The 18,428-nt window shown below is 44.9% G+C and overlaps 1 protein-coding gene across 1 annotated transcript in view; it reads right to left on the bottom strand.

Annotated features, from left to right (window-relative positions):
- Nucleotides 1–16,513, bottom strand: part of drd3 (dopamine receptor D3) — a 66,155-nt gene extending 49,642 nt beyond the window's left edge. Inside the window, exons 1-2 of the mRNA XM_041861294.2 lie at nt 16,267–16,513; nt 11,198–11,539 (exon numbers count right to left, since the gene is read on the bottom strand). Of these exons, the coding sequence (XP_041717228.2) occupies nt 11,198–11,497 (300 nt within the window). The 5' untranslated portion in view covers nt 11,498–11,539; nt 16,267–16,513. The remainder of the gene's footprint in view (nt 1–11,197; nt 11,540–16,266) is intronic.
- Nucleotides 16,514–18,428: the final 1,915 nt, after the last annotated feature.

Here is an 18,428-nt window from a genome sequence, read left to right as displayed (position 1 = left end):
TATTTGATGTAAATTATTAATACTCATATTTCATTTGGTTACAACACTGAATATGTTGGTGAAGAACCATTTTTTATGAGTCCACAAGAGGGCGCACCGGGCTACGCAATGAAAAGTTGACAGGCAAGTCATTATTTTTTACCTAAAGACTAGCCAACTATCTAGTAAACACTTCGGGTACGTGGTTGGTGTCTCTTTTTTCAACAAAATTAAACTGATATATCTTGTAATTGAACAAAATAGTAAGGTGCCCAATAACTGGGGGCCGTATACAGATAATACGGGACGTATTTTTTTGCTAAACCGCTTATCAAAAGCAGATAACAGTAATATTTTCAAATTAAATGTCAAACTTGCTAATTGCTAAACCGTTAGCTAACATTTTTACGACACCAATAATCACAAAACATTGAAGGCTTGATCACAAGATAACACTGTTGAAGGTAATATATTTCTTAAACGCTGTTGAATATGACGATAATACGGGATTCTACGCTACACGTACGCTACGGTCACAAGACGCAGGCCTCCTTATTGTCCCTAGAATTTCTAAGCAAACAGCTGGAGGCAGGGCTTTCTCCTATAGAGCTCCATTTTTATGGAATGGTCTGCCTATCCATGTGAGAGACGCAGACTCGGTCTCGACCTTTAAGTCTTTACTGAAGACTAATCTCTTCAGTAGGTCCTATGATTGAGTGTAGTCTGGCCCAGGGGTGCGAAGGTGAATGACAAGGCACTGGAGCGACGAACTGCCCTTGCTGTCTCTGCCTGGCCGGCCACCCTCTCTCCACTGGGATTCTCTGCCTCTGACCCTATTACGGGTGCTGAGTCACTGGCTTACTAGTGCTCTTCCATGCCATCCCTAGGAGGGGTGCGTCACTTGAGTGGGTTGAATCACAGACATGATCTTCTTGTCCGGTTTTGCGCCCCCTCGGGCTCGTGCGGTGGAGGAGATCTTTGTGGGCTATACTCAGCCTTGTCTCAGGGTAGTAAGTTGGTGGTCTGTTGATATCCCTCTAGTGGTGTGGGGGCTGTGCTTTGGCAAAGTGGGTGGGGTTATATCTTGCCTGGTTGGCCCTGTCCGGGCGTATCGTCGGACGGGGCCACAGTGTCCCCCGACCCACCCCTGTCTCAGTCTCCAGTATCCATGCTGCAGTAGTCTATGTGCCGGGGGGCTAGGGTCAGTCTGTTATATCTGGTGTAATTATCTGGTGTCCTGTGTGAATGGAAGTATGCTCCCTCTAATTCTCTCTCTACCTCCCCTCCCAGAGGACCTGAGCCCTAGGATCATGCCTCAGGACTACCTGGCCTGATGACTCCTGGCTGTCCCCAGTCCACCTGGTCGTGCTGCTGCTCCAGTTTCAACTGTTCTGCCTGCAGCTAGGAAACCCTGACCTGTTCACCGGACGTGCTACCTTGTACCGGACTTGCTGTTTTCGACTCTCTCTCCCTACCGCACCTGCTGTCTCGACCTCTGAATCCTCGGCTACGAAAAGCCAAGTGACATTCACTCCTGAGGTACTGACCTGTTGCACCCTCTACAACCACTGTGATTATTATTTGACCCTGCTGGTCATCTATGAACATTTGAACATCTTGAAGAACAATCTGGCCTTAAATGGCCATGTACTCTTATAATCTCCACCCGGCACAGCCAGAAGAGGACTGGCCACCCCTCAGAGCCTGGTTCCTTTCTAGGTTTCTTCCTAGGTTCCTGCCTTTCTAGGGAGTTTTTCCTAGCATTGCTTGCTGTTTGGGGTTTTAGGCTGGGTTTCTGTATAGCACTTTGTGACATCTGCTGATGTAAAAAGGGCTTCATAAATCATTTTGATTGATTGATTGATCATCAATATCAATCATCATCATTCATAATCAACACACACACATCAAATATATTATTCTCTCTCTCTCTCTTGCTCTCTCTCTATCTCTCTCTCCCTCTCTCTCTCACACACACACCAATTCTTCTCCCTCCACAATACAACATGATCGAACCCTCACACACAGAGTCCAATTATGCCCCCACATTCACTACTAGCTGGCGAGTAGCTATTAGCAACGGTATAGTTGTTTCACGCCTGAGAGTGCCTGTAATTACGCCAGCTGGCTGCCTACAATAATTACATACAATAATTGCCTACCATTCAGCTGTTTTCTAACCTCATTGTCTGAACCGTTAACGTTAGGCAGCAAGTGGCTACTGTGCTCGAAAATTAGCAAGCTTGTTGCAACCTGGATAGCTACTTGTAAACAATAGCTGGAACGACCGAGCGAACAGACACGAACTGGCTGAGTCAATTCAGTGGCTAGCTTTGCACTTGGCTAGCTAACAGTAGCTGCTAGGGGTAAGTCATAACCTACACTTGTGTTTTGTTTTTTACATATTGATAGCCCGAGTCGCTCAAGGAATTCGGGACATGGGTGACTAGTTAACGTTAGTTTGGCTCTCTCTGTGTGTTCGTGCCGTGAAAGGAGGGGTTCTTCTTTGTCTGAAAGCAATGGCTAGCTAGTTTGCTAACTATTCTAGCTAACTAACTGGCTGAATAAGTTGACGACGGACTCGCTCAAGCTGTCGGGACTAACCCACAACGTTAGACACGGACGATCTGCTTGTGTGTTGATACACTGGTGGTTGTTGTGGCTGAGTATTGGCGCTAAACCCTGCTGTTGGAGACCAGCATGCTAGCTGGCTGTGGCGTCTTATGACGAGGTGCCCGGACGTTTTTCACTGAATAATACTGCACCTAGTTAGCTAGCTGAATAAACTAGGTTAGTCTATTCCTAGAAAACATTGAACCGCTGTAGTTTACAACAATTATAGTTTCTGAGGTGGAAGTTGGGAGAGTTATATTTGGGAGTTGTGGTGAGGGAGGCCCCGCTCTCTCCTTTCCCAGATGTTTAGTTCATTTTATTCCGATCTCCTCTGCATTATTGTAGCCATCTGCTGCAGCCTGTCAACTATGCCTCTGCCTATCCCTGTTCTCTCCTCTCCGCACAGGCTACACAAACGCCTCACACCGCGTGGCTGCTGCCTCTCTAACCTGGTGGTCCCTGCACGCACGACCCACGTGGAGTTCCAGGTCTCAGGCAGCCTCTGGAACTGCCGTTCTGCTGCCAACAAGGCAGACTTCATCCCAGCCTATGCTACCCTCCAGTCCCTCGACTTCTTGGCGCTGACGGAAACATGGATTACCACTGAAAACACTGCTACTCCTGCTGCTCTCTCCTCGTCTGACCATGTGTTCTCGCATACCCCGAGAGCATCTGGTCAGCGGGGTGGTGGCACAGGAATCCTCATCTCTCCCAAGTGGACATTCTCAATTTTTCCCCTGACCCATCTGTCTGTCTCCTCATTTGAATTCCATGCTGTCACAGTCACTAGCCCATTTAAGCTTAATATCCTTGTCATCTATCGCCCTCCAGGTTCCCTTGGAGAGTTCATCAATGAGCTTGACGCCTTGATAAGTTCCTTTCCTGAGGATGGCTCACCCCTCACAGTTCTGGGGGATTTCAACCTCCCTACGTCTACATTTGACTCATTTCTCTCTGCCTCCTTCTTTCCACTCCTCTCCTCTTTTGACCTCACCCTCTCACAGTCCCCCCCTACTCACAAGGCAGGCAATACGCTTGACCTCATCTTCACTAGATGCTGTTCTTCTACTAATCTCACTGCAACTCCCCTCCAAGTCTCCGACCACTACTTTGTATCCTTTTCTCTCTCCCTCTCCTCCAACACTGCTCGCTCTGCCCCTACACAGATGGTAATGCGCCGTCGCAACCTTCGCTCTCTCTCTCCCGCTACTCTCTCCTCTTCCATCCTATCATCTCTTCCCTCTGCTCAATCCTTCTCCCTCCAATCTCCTGATTCTGCCTCCTCAACCCTCCTCTCCTCCCTTTCTGCATCCTTTGACTCTCTATGTCCCCTATCCTCCCGGCCGGCTCGGTCCTCCCCTCCAGCTCCGTGGCTTGATGACTCATTGCGAGCTCACAGAACAGAGCTCCGGGCAGCTGAGCGGAAATGGAAGAAAACTAGACTCCCTGCAGACCTGGCATCTTTTCACTCCCTCCTCTCTACATTTTCTTTATCTGTTTCTGCTGCTAAGGCCACTTTCTACCACTCTAAATTCCAAGCATCCGCCTCTAACCCTAGGAAGCTCTTTGCCACATTCTCCTCCCTGCTGAATCCCCCCCTCCTCCCTCTCTGTGGATGACTTCGTCAACCATTTTGAAAAGAAGGTTGACGACATCCGATCCTCGTTTGTTAAGTCAAATGACACTGCTGGTCCTGCTCACACTGCCCTACCCTATGCTTTGACTTCTTTCTCCCCTCTCTCTCCAGATGAAATCGTGCGACTTGTGACGGCAGGCCGCCCAACAACCTGCCCGCTTGACCCTATCCCCTCCTCTCTTCTCCAGACCATCTCCAGTGACCTTCTCCCTTACCTCACCTCGCTGATCAACTCATCCTTGACCGCTGGCTATGTCCCTTCCGTCTTCAAGAGAGCGAGAGTTGCACCCCTTCTCAAAAAACCAACACTCGATCCCTCTGATGTCAACAACTACAGACCAGTATCCCTTCTTTCTTTTCTCTCCAAAACTATTGAGCGTGCCGTCTTTAGCCAACTCTCTTGCTATCTCTCTCAGAATGACCTTCTTGATCCAAACCAGTCAGGTTTCAAGACTGGTCATTCAACTGAGACTGCTCTTCTCTGTGTCACACAGGCTCTCCGCACTGCTAAAGCTAACTCTCTCTCCTCTGCTCTTGTCCTTCTAGACCTGTCTGCTGCCTTTGATACTGTGAACCATCAGATCCTCCTCTCCACCCTCTCCGAGCTGGGCATCTCCGGCGCGGCTCACTCTTGGATTGCGTCCTACCTGACCGGTCGCTCCTACCAAGTGGCGTGGCGAGAAGCTGTCTCCGCACCACGTGCTCTCACCACTGGTGTCCCCCAGGGCTCAGTTCTAGGCCCTCTCCTATTCTCACTATACACCAAGTCACTTGGCTCTGTCATATCCTCACATGGCCTCTCCTATCATTGCTACGCTGACGACACACAACTAATCTTCTCCTTTCCCCCTTCTGATAACCAGGTGGCGAATCGCATCTCTGCATGTCTGGCAGACATATCAGTATGTATGACGGATCACCACCTCAAGCTGAACCTCGGCAAGACGGAGCTGCTCTTCCTCCCGGGGAAGGACTGCCCGTTCCATGATCTCGCCATCACGGTTGACAACTCCGTTGTGTCCTCCTCCCAGAGTGCGAAGAGCCTTGGCGTGACCCTGGACAACACCCTGTCATTCTCCGCTAACATCAAGGCGGTGACCCGATCCTGTAGGTTCATGCTCTACAACATTTGGAGAGTACGACCCTGCCTTACACAGGAAGCGGCACAGGTCCTAATCCAGGCACTTGTCATCTCCCGTCTGGATTACTGCAACTCGCTGTTGGCTGGGCTCCCTGCCTGTGCCATTAAACCCCTACAACTCATCCAGAATGCCGCAGCCCGTCTGGTGTTCAACCTTCCCAAGTTCTCTCACGTCACCCCGCTCCTCCGCACACTCCACTGGCTTCCAGTTGAAGCTCGCATCTGCTACAAGACCATGGTGCTTGCCTACGGAGCTGTGAGGGGAACGGCACCTCCGTACCTTCAGGCTCTGATCAGTCCCTACACCCAAACGAGGGCACTGCGTTCATCCACCTCTGGCCTGCTGGCTCCCCTATCTCTGCGGAATCATAGTTCCCGCTCAGCCCAGTCAAAACTGTTCGCTGCTCTGGCACCCCAATGGTGGAACAAGCTCCCTCACGACGCTAGGACAGCGGAGTCACTCACCACCTTCCGGAGACATTTGAAACCCCACCTCTTTAAGGAATACCTGGGATAGGATAAAGTAATCCTTCTACCCCCCCTTTACTCCAACCCCCCGGCCCCCCAAAAAAAAATAATAATAATAACATCCTAAAGTGGTTATCCCACTGGCTATAAGGTGAATGCACCTATTTGTAAGTCGCTCTGGATAAGAGCGTCTGCTAAATGACGTAAATGTAATGTAAATGAAAGTACAATTACACACTCCCAGTTCCAGCCCACCTTACCCAGACAGATAGCACTGCTCAGACATGCCTTCCCTTAAGTTCTATAATACGTGATATCAACTGTCTGACAGAGATACATGTGTTCTGAGCTGCAGCGCCTGACTGCTGGATCTCCTGGCCTTAGATGGGAACACACACACAGGCATCCCCCCATCCACATGCATCCTTCCTATCCTCTAATGGGTTCCAGTGAGACACCCTACATCAGGCTCCCTCTTCCAGACATGAACATACTGTATGGCTCAGAGCTGTCTGCTCTCTGCATATCATCACTAATGTGACCTCTACGACTATGGCATTCCCTATCAGCGTACAAGACAGACAGGACCATCATCTGCGTCTGTAGTGTGACTGGATTTATGTGGGATGTATCTAATGATGGCATGTTTTAGCCCTAATACTAATAGGTGGACAAATAAAGTTGAGGACATATTATTAGAATCTGATGATCTACTTTGCATTGAATAATTGGCACTTGGCCAAAGCAGTAAGTTAGCTACTGAGGTAATTTGGATGAAATACTCTCTATGAGCCAGGCTTGTGTCTGCTTCTCACTATGACACTGTTGATTGTCATGGAACCCAAACAGCTCTCACTGTGCACTATTTTCACTTAACTCTCATAATGTATATTTTCTCAACTCCACATGGTTGAGGTTATAGAGGAATCTGACACTGGTTCAGGCCTTAGGTGCAGCGTCGTGAGTTGAGTTTGCAATAGCACACTGTGCCTCTCGCCCGACCCTGAATGGAATCATGACCAACGATTCAAACAAATTCAAAATGAACACATCAACACTTCTACCTCCTCCAGTTCCCCCAGACAATAATTATATCTAATGGACGAATCAACCCCCACTGACGATACTTCTCTAAATTCATTTCAATAAGACTTCCCACAAGGGACAATTATGTGGAGCATTTAGAAATATAAGATAAAACATTATTATAAGCAATAGACATCAATATCTTCCACCCACTCACAGTCCCAGAATGCATCACCACACTCTCTCACACCCCATGAGGGAGAATCCCAAAGTAATAACATGACCATCTCCCTGCCCTTATCCTTCCTCCATCTCTCACATGCATCTTCCTTGAAAATAATGAAAACTCAAAGTGAACACATCCTCTCCCCTCCTCTCAATCCCAAAGCCATCCATTGTCCCAAACTGTCTCTCTTTCAGTAGTTTTGTCACGTTGTATAATGATTAGAAGACAGGCGCAGGAATAGGTATTAGGGGTTTTATTACTCCACCCAACACAAACACGTATATATATACCAAAGGGATGTATCCCAAACAAAGAGCGAGGTGTAACCTCTACACGGGACGAGACCCGTAAAAAACCAGAGCACAATACACGGTACTCAGGAGAAAAACGGACATGGGACAATAATGGACAAGGACAATGGGGAACAGAGGGCACATATACAGTGAGGGAAAAAAGTATTTGATCCCCTGCTGATTTTGTACGTTTACCCACTGACAAAGAAATGATCAGTCTATCATTTTAATGGTAGGTTTATTTGAACAGTGAGAGACAGAATAACAACAAAAAAATCCAGAAAAACGCACGTCTAAAATTTTATAAATTGATTTGCATTTTAAGAGGGAAATAAGTATTTGACCCCTCTGCAAAACATGACTTAGTACTTGGTGGCAAAACCCTTGTTGGCAATCACAGAGGTCAGACGTTTCTTGTAGTTGGCCACCAGGTTTGCACACATCTCAGGAGGGATTTTGTCCCACTCCTCTTTGCAGATCTTCTCCAAGTCATTAAGGTTTCGAGGCTGACGTTTGGCAACTCAAACCTTCAGCTCCTTCCACAGATTTTCTATGGGATTAAGGTCTGGAGACTGGCTAGGTCACTCCAGGACCTTAATGTGCTTCTTCTTGAGCCACTCCTTTGTTGCCTTGGCCGTGTGTTTTGGGTCATTGTCATGCTGTAATACCCATCCACGACCCATTTTCAATGCCCTGGCTGAGGGAAGGAGGTTCTCACCCAAGATTTGACAGTACATGGCCCCGTCCATCGTCCCTTTGATGCAGTGAAGTTGTCCTGTCCCCTTAGCAGAAAAACACCCCCAAAGCATAATGTTTCCACCTCCATGTTTGACGATGGGGATGGTGTTCTTGGGGTCATAAGCAGCATTCCTCCTCCTCCAAACACGGCGAGTTGAGTTGATGTCAAAGAGCTCCATTTTGGTCTCATCTGACCACAACACTTTCACCCAGTTCTCCTCTTAATCATTCAGATGTTCATTGGTAAACTTCAGACGGGCATGTATATGTGCTTTCTTGAGCACATATACATGCGGGCGCTGCAGGATTTCAGTCCTTCACGGCGTAGGGTGTTACCAATTGTTTTTTTGGTGACTATGGTCCCAGTTGTCTTGAGATCATTGACAAGATCCTCCCGTGTAGTTCTGGGCTGATTTCTCACCGTTCTCATGATCATTGCAACTCCACGAGGTGAGATCTTGCATGGAGCCCCAGGCCGAGGGAGATTGACAGTTCTTTTGTGTTTCTTCCATTTGTGAATAATCGCACCAACTGTTGTCACCTTCTCACCAAGCTGCTTGGCGATGGTCTTGTAGCCCATTCCAGCCTTGTGTAGGTCTACAATCTTGTCCCTGACATCCTTGGAGAGCTCTTTGGTCTTGGAGAGTTTGGAATCTGATTGATTGATTGCTTCTGTGGACAGGTGTCTTTTATACAGGTAACAAGCTGAGATTAGGAGCACTCAGAGTGTGCTCCTAATCTCAGCTCGTTACCTGTATAAAAGACACCTGGGAGCCAGAAATCTTTCTGATTGAGAGGGGGTCAAATACTTATTTCCCTCATTAAAATGCAAATCAATTTATAACATTTTTGACATGCGTTTTTCTGGATTTTGTTGTTGTTATTCTGTCTCTCACTGTTCAAATAAACCTACCATTAAAATTATAGACTGATCATTTCTTTGTCAGTGGGCAAACGTACAAAATCAGCAGGGGATCAAATACTTTTTTCCCTCACTGTCTACACATACTAATCAGGGGGAATGGGAACCAGGTGTGCGTAATGAGACAAGACAGTCCGGGGTTGGTGGTAATGATCCATGTCAGTGACGCCAAAAAGCCAGTGACGTAGACCTCCGGAACTGGTGAACAGACTGAGCAGCAGTACCTGCTGTTATATAACATGAGTACAATACCAGTCAAAAGGTTTAAAACACCTACTCATTCAAGGTTTTTCTTTATTTTTACTACATTGTAGAATAATAGTGAAGACATTAAAACTATGAAATAACACATATGGAATCATGTAGTAACCAAAAAAGTGTTAAACAAACATTTGAGATTCTTCAAATAGCCACCCTTTGCCTTGATGACAGCTTTGCACACTCTTGGAATTCTATCAACCAGCTTCACCTGGAATGCTTTTCCAAAAGTCTTGAAGGAGTTCCCACATATGCTGAGCACTTGTTGGCATCTTTTCCTTCACTCTGCGGTCTGACTCATCCCAAACCACTCAATTGGGTTGAGGTCGGGGGATTGTGGAGGACAGGTCAACTGATGCAGCACTCCATCACTCTCCTTCTTGGTAAAATAGCCCTTACACAGCCTGGAGGTGTGTTGGGTCATTGTCCTGTTGAAAAACAAATGATAGTCCCACTAAGCCCAAACCAGATGGAATGGTGTATCACTGCAGAAGGTTGTGGTAGCCATGCTGGTTAAGTTTGCCTTGAATTCTAAATAAATCACAGACAGTGTCACCAGCAAAGCACCCCCACACCATAACACCTCCTCCTCCATGCTTTACGGTGGGAAATACACATGCAGAGATCATCCATTCACCCACACCGCGTCTCACAAAGACACAGCGGTTGGAACCAATCATCTCCAATTTGGACTCCAGACCAAAGGACACATTTCCACCGGTCTAATGTCCATTGCTTGTGTTTTTTGCCCCAAGCAAGTCTCTTCTTCTTATTGGTGTCCTATAGTAGTAGTTTCTTTGCAGCAATTCGACCATGAAGGCCTGATTCACACAGTCTCCTCTAAACAGTTGATGTTGAGATGTGTCTGTTACTTGAACTCTGTGAAGCATTTATTTGGACTGCCATTTCTGAGGCTGGTAACTCTAATAAACGTATCCTCTGCAGCAGAGGTAACTCTGGGTCTCCCATTCCTGTGGTGGGCCTCATGTGAGCCAGTTTCATCATAGCGCTTGATGGTTTTTGCGACTGCAAAAACGTTCCGTATTGACTGACCTTGAAATGTTCCGTATTGACTGACCTTCATATCTTAAAGTAATGATGGACTGTCATTTCTCTTTGCTTATTTGAGCTGTTCTTGCCATAATATGGACTTGGTATTTTACCAAATAGGGCTATCTTCTGTATACCCCCCCACACACCTTGTCACAACACAACTGATTGGCTTAAACACATTAAGAAGGAAATAAATTCCACAAATTAACTTTTAAGAAGGCATACCTGTTCATTGAAATGCATTCCAGGTGACTACCTCATGAAGCTGGTTGAGAGAATGCCAAGAGTGTGCAAAGCTGTCATCAAGGCAAAGGGTGGCTTTTTGAATATTCTCAAATATAATATATATTTCGATTTGTTTAACACTTTTTTGGTTACTACATGATTCCATATGTGTTATTTCATAGTTTTGATATCTTCACTATTATTCTACAATGTAGAAAATAGTAAAAATAAAGAAAAACCCTTGAATGAGTAGGTGTTCTAAAAATGTTGACCGGTAGTGTAGGTCTGATGAGTTTTTCCTGACCCTGTGACCTGACTAAGAAAAACATCCCAGCCATTAACATTCCCAACAGACATTCCCAACAAACAGTCCCAGATCTGTTTATGCTGACCAACTCCTATGGTCCTATGGCCATTGTCACGCCAATAACAATAGGAGTTGGCAAGACCACCACCATCCCTGGTCCCAACCTGCTTTTCCTCCAAATACCCTCCATCCCCAACCCATCCCTGGTCCCCCACACAGGTCGACCCTCACCTCCAAATACCCTCCCTCCCCAACCCAACCCATCCCTGTCCGCACGTCCCCACCCCACCCCCCTACCCAGTGGACCCTCACCTCCAGGTATACAGCCCAGGGCATGACCAGTGAGGCCACCAGCAGGTCAGCTACAGCCAGGCTCACCACCAGGTAGTTAGTGGTGGTCTGTAGGGACCTCTCCCGCACCACAGCCAGACACACCAGCACGTTGCCGAACACGATGGCCAGGATGAGTAGGGAGTACAGCATGGCGTAGTAGTTACGCTCCGTATCCTCCTCCTCCCAACCACCAGAGGAATTCCGCTGGAGGGGGAGGTCTTCCGGAACCTGTTCCGAGTCATTCCAGAAGAAGCGTTCAGAGCCGCTAAACATCGCCATGGAGATGTCCCGGTGACATGAGAGAGGGGCTGGGTGAGAGACCTGCATGGGAGAGAGGGACAGAGATGGAGCTGATATCTATCACATGACAACCACTAAGAGAAAGATCCATCCATACAACACACAATCCTCATAGGGAAACCCTGAGTCACATGCACATCTAATCTGATACATCCCCATGACCAAGATGAATATACAATATTGAGCACATATATATGACAACCATTCCCCATTCGGTACACGCTATCCCTCCCTCACATTTATAATAGTGTCACCTACACAGTGAGGCAATCGCCACAAACACAAAACACAATATCCTGCAGCGAGTTCAGGGTCAGGGTCGGAGGGCTGGAGACGGAGTGATGTTCTCTCAGACTCCCAGCAGAAATTCTACTGGCTTGTCTTAATGCCAAAATAAATGAGTTCTCAGTCTTTACAATAAAACGTGTCCCTGTCATTATTCACTTTATATTACCGGAGGACTTACAGCTTAATGTCGTGGATGTGAATCTGATGAAGGCTGCTAGAAGTTACTGTTTTCTGCTGAAGCACTGCAACAGAGAGCACTGTAACAAAGAGCACTGCAACAGAGAGCACTGCAACAGAGAGCACTGCAGCAAAGAGCACTGCAACAGAGAGCACTGCAGCAGAGAGCACTGTAACAGAGAGCACTGCAGCAGAGAGCACTGTAACAGAAAACACTGCAACAGAGAGCACTGTAACAGAGAGCACTGCAACAGAGAGCACTGTAACAGAGAGCACTGCAATAGAGAGCACTGCAGCAGAGAGCACTGCAACAGAGAGCACTGCAACAGAGAGCACTGCATCAGAGAGCACTGCAACAGAGAGCATTGCAACAGAGAGCACTGCAACAGAGAGCACTGCAGCAGACCCAAAGTCTGTTGGCACGATTATCAATTTAATCTTATTGCAACAGTATTGACTTTTTAATATGAGGATTTTTCCCAGTCATCCCCTCATTGAAGGCACCCACTCACTTACAGTAAATAGCTGTGGATTATGGCTTTTATTAAATGGCTACAATGCTAAATTGAAACATGTTAATCTAATGCAGTCATGTCATTGATTATTGCCTTTGGCCTGTTACGGTAAACCCTCTCCATCAGAGAGCGCTAATAACTCTGTAGCTGGTGTTTTGAGTTGTCTGAGTTCTCTCTCTCTCTCTCTCTCTCTCTCTCTCTCTCTCTCTCTCTCTCTCTCTCTCTTTCTTTCTATCTCTGGCTTTGGTACCTGTCATCATCCCTCCCTATCTCCATCCCTTCACCCACTTCTCTCCATCAATTCCCCTTACCCTTCTCCTATTCATGGCTGGACTCCAGGTATCAGCAAAATGATAATGCCTACACCTGTGCAGTCCAAGTCCCCGCTCCAAGCATAAAGTACCTTTGTTATGCAATGCCTGACATTTGTACCTGGCTCTGCGGTAGGTAGATTCAGTTAACCTATAAAGACCTTTCAGCTATATTAATTTAACCTATCCAGACCTTTCAGATCAGCAGGGGGAGTGGACAATGGCCAGGTACAAGTGGTACTCCTCTCCCCTTCTCTTGTCTCCCCTCCCTTCCTTTCCTATCCTCCCCTCCTTTCACATCCTCTCTTCTCCTCCTGTTTCATTGTCCCACAGAGCTCCCACTACTCCCCACCATACTAACCTGGTTGTCCCAGACTCACTCCTGTGTCTCCCCTTCTCTACAGCTGTAATATGGACTCAGCTCTATTCTCAAACCCTCTCTATTCCCTCAACATTTACTCTCTATCCTTCTATATCTACTTTCTACTTCCTGATGCTACTCATGCACAGTGACTTCAGAAAGTATTCACACCCCTTAACTGAGTCAGTACTTGGTAGAAGCACCTTTGGCGGCGATTACAACTGTGAGCCTTTTGGGGTGAGTCTCTAAGAGCTTTGCGCACTTGGATTGTACAATATTTGCTAATTATTATTTTATAAATTCTTCAAGCTCTGTCAAGTTGATTGTTGATCATTGCTAGACAGTCATTTTAAAGTCTTGCCATAGATTTTCAAACCAATTTAAGTCGAAACTGTAACTAGGCCACTCAGGAACATTCAATGTCGTCTTGGAAAGCAACTCCAGTGTAGATTTGGCCTTGTGTTTTAGGTTATTGTCCTGCTGAAAGGTGAATTTGTCTCCCAGTGTCTGTTGGAAAGCAAACTGAACCAGGTTTTCCTCTAGGATTTTGCCTGTGCTTATTGCTGTGTTCCGTTTCTTTTAATCCTGAAAAACTCCCTAGTCCTTGTCGATGACAAGCATACCCATAACATAACGCAGCCACCACCATGCTTGAAAATATGAACAGAGGTACACAGTGATGTGTTGTGTTGGATTTGCCCCAAACATAACGCTTTGTATTCAGGATAAAAAGTTAATTTCTTTGCTACATTTTGTGCAGTATTACTTAAATCCCTTGTTGCAAACAGGATGCATGTTTTGGAATATTTTTATTCTGTACAGGCTTCCTTCATTTCACTATGTAATTTAGGTTAGTATTGTGGAGTAACTACAATGTTGTTGATCCATTCTCAGTTTTGTCATATAACAACCATTAAACTCTGTAACTGTTTTAAAATCACCATTAGCCTCATGATGAAATCCCTGAGCGTTTCCTTCCTCTCCGGCTACTGAGTTAGGAAGGACACCTGTAACTTTGTAGTGACTGAGTGTATTGATACACCATCCAAAGCCTAATTAATAACTTCACCACGCTCCAAGAGATATTCAGTGTCATTTTTTTTTTACACATCTACCAATCGGTGCCCTTCTTTGAAAGGCATTGAAAAACCTCCCTGGTCTTTGTGGTTGAAATTCACTACTCGATTGAGGGACCTTACAGATAACTGTATGTGTGGGGTACAGAGATGTGGTAGTTAAAAATTTATGTTAACCACTATTTTTTAACACGGAATGAGTCCATGCAATTTATTATGTGATTTGTTAAGCACATTTTTACTCCTGAACTTATTTAGGCTTGCCATAACAAAGAGGTTGAACACTTATTGACTCAAGACATTTCAGTTTTGATTTGTTCTATTAATTTCAAAAAAATTATACAAACAAAATTCCACTTTGACATTATGGGGTATTGTGTGTAGATCAGTGACACAAAATCTAAATTGAATCCATTCTTAATTCAAGCTGTAACACAACAAAATGTGGAAAAAGTAAAGGGGTGTGAATACTTTCTGAAGGTATTGTATATTCTCGATTCCCTCATGCTCTATCTTCTCTCTATCCCTGTTTAGTCCTTGATCCTATCTAGTCCTTTACCATGTCTAGTCCTTGATCCTGTTTAGTCCTTGATCATGTCTAGTCCTTGACCATGTCTAGTCCTGGATCCTGTCTAGTTATTGATCCTGTTTAGTCCTTGATCCTGTCTAGTCCTTGGACCTGTCTATTCCTGGATCATGTCTAGTCCTTGCCCTGGTCTAGTCATTGATCCAGTTTAGTCATTGATCCTGTCTAGTCCTTGACTCGGTCTAGTCCTTGATCCTGTCTAGTCCTTGACTCAGTCTAGTCCTTGATCCTGTCTAGTAATTGATCCTATGCAGTGACAGAACAGACCCAAACAGAGTCTAGAGGGAGGGATATCTTCCATCTGCACGGAGACATGGTGAATTAAGAGTGCGCATGGTAACTGGTGCTGCACACTTACTGCCCTCGGATAATAAACACCTCTATCACGGGACCCGGGATTGACAATGCAGCGTGGGTCTGCATGCGTTGAAGACAAGGAAAAAAGACACAAATGTTTTGGCAGAGTGTGTGTGTGTGTCTCTTTCTCACACACATGTGCGCACACACACACGAATGCCTGCACACACACACGAATGCCTGCACACACACACACACACACACACACACACGTAGTGCTTTGGAACAGGCAGTGCTTGTTTGTCCTGATGATGGCTCTGGTTGTGTACAATGTACTTGAACATGAAGCAAAAACCCCCACCTCCCTCACACAGCTCCACACACTGCCAAAACAAACTACCAAAACTACATTTACATAAATGTTTTCACATGAGAAAATTAACTGGACTGACAGAGCATTAGGCATCAAATGTATTCACCCATGAATACATTGCTAATAGACATTATATATGTAACCTGGTAATAAAAAAGTATGGTGTTAGAAGGTATTCAGATAGCTTATCACAATGACTGACTCCTAGTCAGTCATTATCACTGAAATATGCAGTTATCATTTATAATCACTTTGGCTGTCCAAATTAATTTGGAGATGCTATCTTGCACCTGCGGTTCTTCAAATTATTTATGCTTATCTGATAAATCCTCCCTGCTGTCAGGATATCCTGTCAGGACGTCCTCTTATGCACACTTCATAGGAGAAATTAATGTCGAACCCATAGAAATCCGCGCGAAAGGTAGCCTACACCTTCGATATGCCTCTCGTGAGATTGGGGTCAGTCCCTGACACCTAAACCACAATTACGCGTGACGAGTGTATCACGCCAACATGCATGGCCAAATGATATGGCCAAATGGACCACAGTAATTCAAAAATTGGTAATAGTCGGCATAAAAAGAAAACATCACTGAAAGTCATACATCAAGTAGATTGGGCTAGAATAAATAAACACCCAAATAAATGCTGGAAGTAAAACGGTTAAATGCATCAGAATAAGTCGGCAGGCGACCATAACAGTTCCAACTTGTATCTAAACCTATCATGTTTATTATGTGTGCGCCACAAACAGACAGTCCTACCTGTTAGGCTGTTCCAGCGCAGGATGCATTAGGTGCCATCGCGTAATCCGTCCGTTGGAAGGTAAAAGTTGCCCGGTCTGTTTTTATCCATTCCAACCGTACCCAGAGCTGTGGGGCGCCCATTCTCCGTGCGCTCTGAGTCAGAGCTCCGAGACTCATTAATGCACAAGACTAGAGATACTCACCCACTCCGATGTTTTCCCTTCCTTTAGTTATTCTAGCAAAGTCACTGGTTCACTTTTCTTGAGTTGCGCTGAAGATAGGCGCGAACAAGACTGCATCTCGGAACGTGATAGAGCCTTCTAGCCTCGATTAAAATGAGCTTCAAGTGTGATGATTAGCCTATGGGTGGTGGTGGTTAATCTACCTGGTCATACAAGGTCTATATGTTCAAGCAGATTTACAATTTATATACGTTTTGTTTGGCTAGTGGGAGTGAAGAGAAAAACTATACATTTACAATGGCCTATAGGCATAAACCAAAGTGGCCTACATTCATAATTATCAGTGAAATGCCCTTGTAGAATTAGATGGAAAAGGTATGACATAGCCTAGCCTACATCAGGATGCAGGTCCAAACTTCCAATTACCGACACCCAGTTATTTTTTTAGGGGAAGAGCCATTGAGGACGGTATAATATAGGGACGAGCGCGGAAGATATTTATTGCACCGCGCGACGCCGGTGGTGCTGCTCATTATCGAGCAGGTCTTAAAATACACCCCTTCTGAGACAAGACTCCGTGAGAAGTCGGTTGTGCTTGAGCTATAAGTTGTTAAGGTATTTCTATCTTTAAAAATAAAATCACCCTCCAGGGTGCAGATTCATTTAAAACACCCAAATAAATATTCACAGGCTATGAGCAGTGAAGGGGAGGAGTGGGAATCCGTTTCATAGGATGAAGCTGACTAAGTAATAACTTCAAATCGTCATTCCTTACGACAAATTATAAATCGGTGAGTTAATTTACAGTAGCACAATTGTACATGTGTCCTTGAGGATTATTGCCCATTTGACCATGATTATCAGAGGGAAACTATTTGCGCCTGTGCGTCTCTGTTAAGGTGCATCCATACCTGCCTTACATACAGGGATGGAGTGAATACTTCGTGTAGTGTCATTTTTTTTAGGTGCGGGAGCGCAACAAAAAAAGTTAATGAAGTCATAATTTCTCAATCAAAGTTTGTACCGACAGATGTAGCCTATTGAATATTATTAGACTATAGAATCTGCATAAAATACATCCTCCAATTGCAACGTCTGTCTATGCCCACACATATTGTCTCAAGAAAAGTGTATATGTTTAATACCCTCAAACACTAAGTTAGGCATATCTCATTTCAAAATAAGCTATCATCACTGTCAATGGTGAATAATTCTTCACTTTTTACTGGTAAGATGTCCAAACTGCGTCTGTATGCCAATCATATGATCTCAATCAGTTTCATAGGAATATTCTTGAATTACTGTTTTGTGAGCAAATTGGAGCAGATGGTGTTAACAACTTATTAGCCTCTCTTGTATTTTGTTTCAGTCAAAGTATAGGCGACATTTTATTTTATTTTATTTTTTAACAACAATATCATTGATTAAGAATAACATTGTTATTAGTGAGATGTTAAAGTAACTGTCCAGTGTTTCCAGATTTCTATCAAATATGACCTATAATTAATTACAATATGAGTGAAATATTTTTAGCTGATTGGCCAGCTCAGCCAATGAGGCAGGAGGACATTCTCTATAAGGAAAAAGCAAGCATTTTTTTGAAACGGTCTGTTTGAGATACAGGTTTGAGGTGGGGTTTTGAAGTGTTTTTTCTCCAGTTTATGATTTGGCTACAAATAGGAGTATAAGACAAGTCAACAACATTATTTGGGTTTGAGTTAACAGAATATGAACTTTTAAAAGTGAGATTTTATTTTTATTTTTTTTATTTTTTTTATGGCGCGCGCTTGCTGAGTTTTGGCCGCATGAGAAAATGTTTCAGCTAACCATCCTAAAATCCCACTAGAAATTAGGAGGTGTTTTTGGTGTAACAGTATCGGTATGGGCCTAATATGCCATAATGTACAATACTATTTAGTCATTATGTGATCGTGCGGGACATTGATTCAGCTTCAGAAATAATTTTCCAGAAATATTTTTTATCTGCTCCGTGTATTT

This window comes from Coregonus clupeaformis, chromosome 34 (genome assembly GCF_020615455.1).
Source record: "Coregonus clupeaformis isolate EN_2021a chromosome 34, ASM2061545v1, whole genome shotgun sequence".
NCBI classification, from domain to species: Eukaryota; Metazoa; Chordata; class Actinopteri; order Salmoniformes; family Salmonidae; genus Coregonus; species Coregonus clupeaformis.
This window is presented reverse-complemented; position numbering and strand designations above follow the sequence as displayed.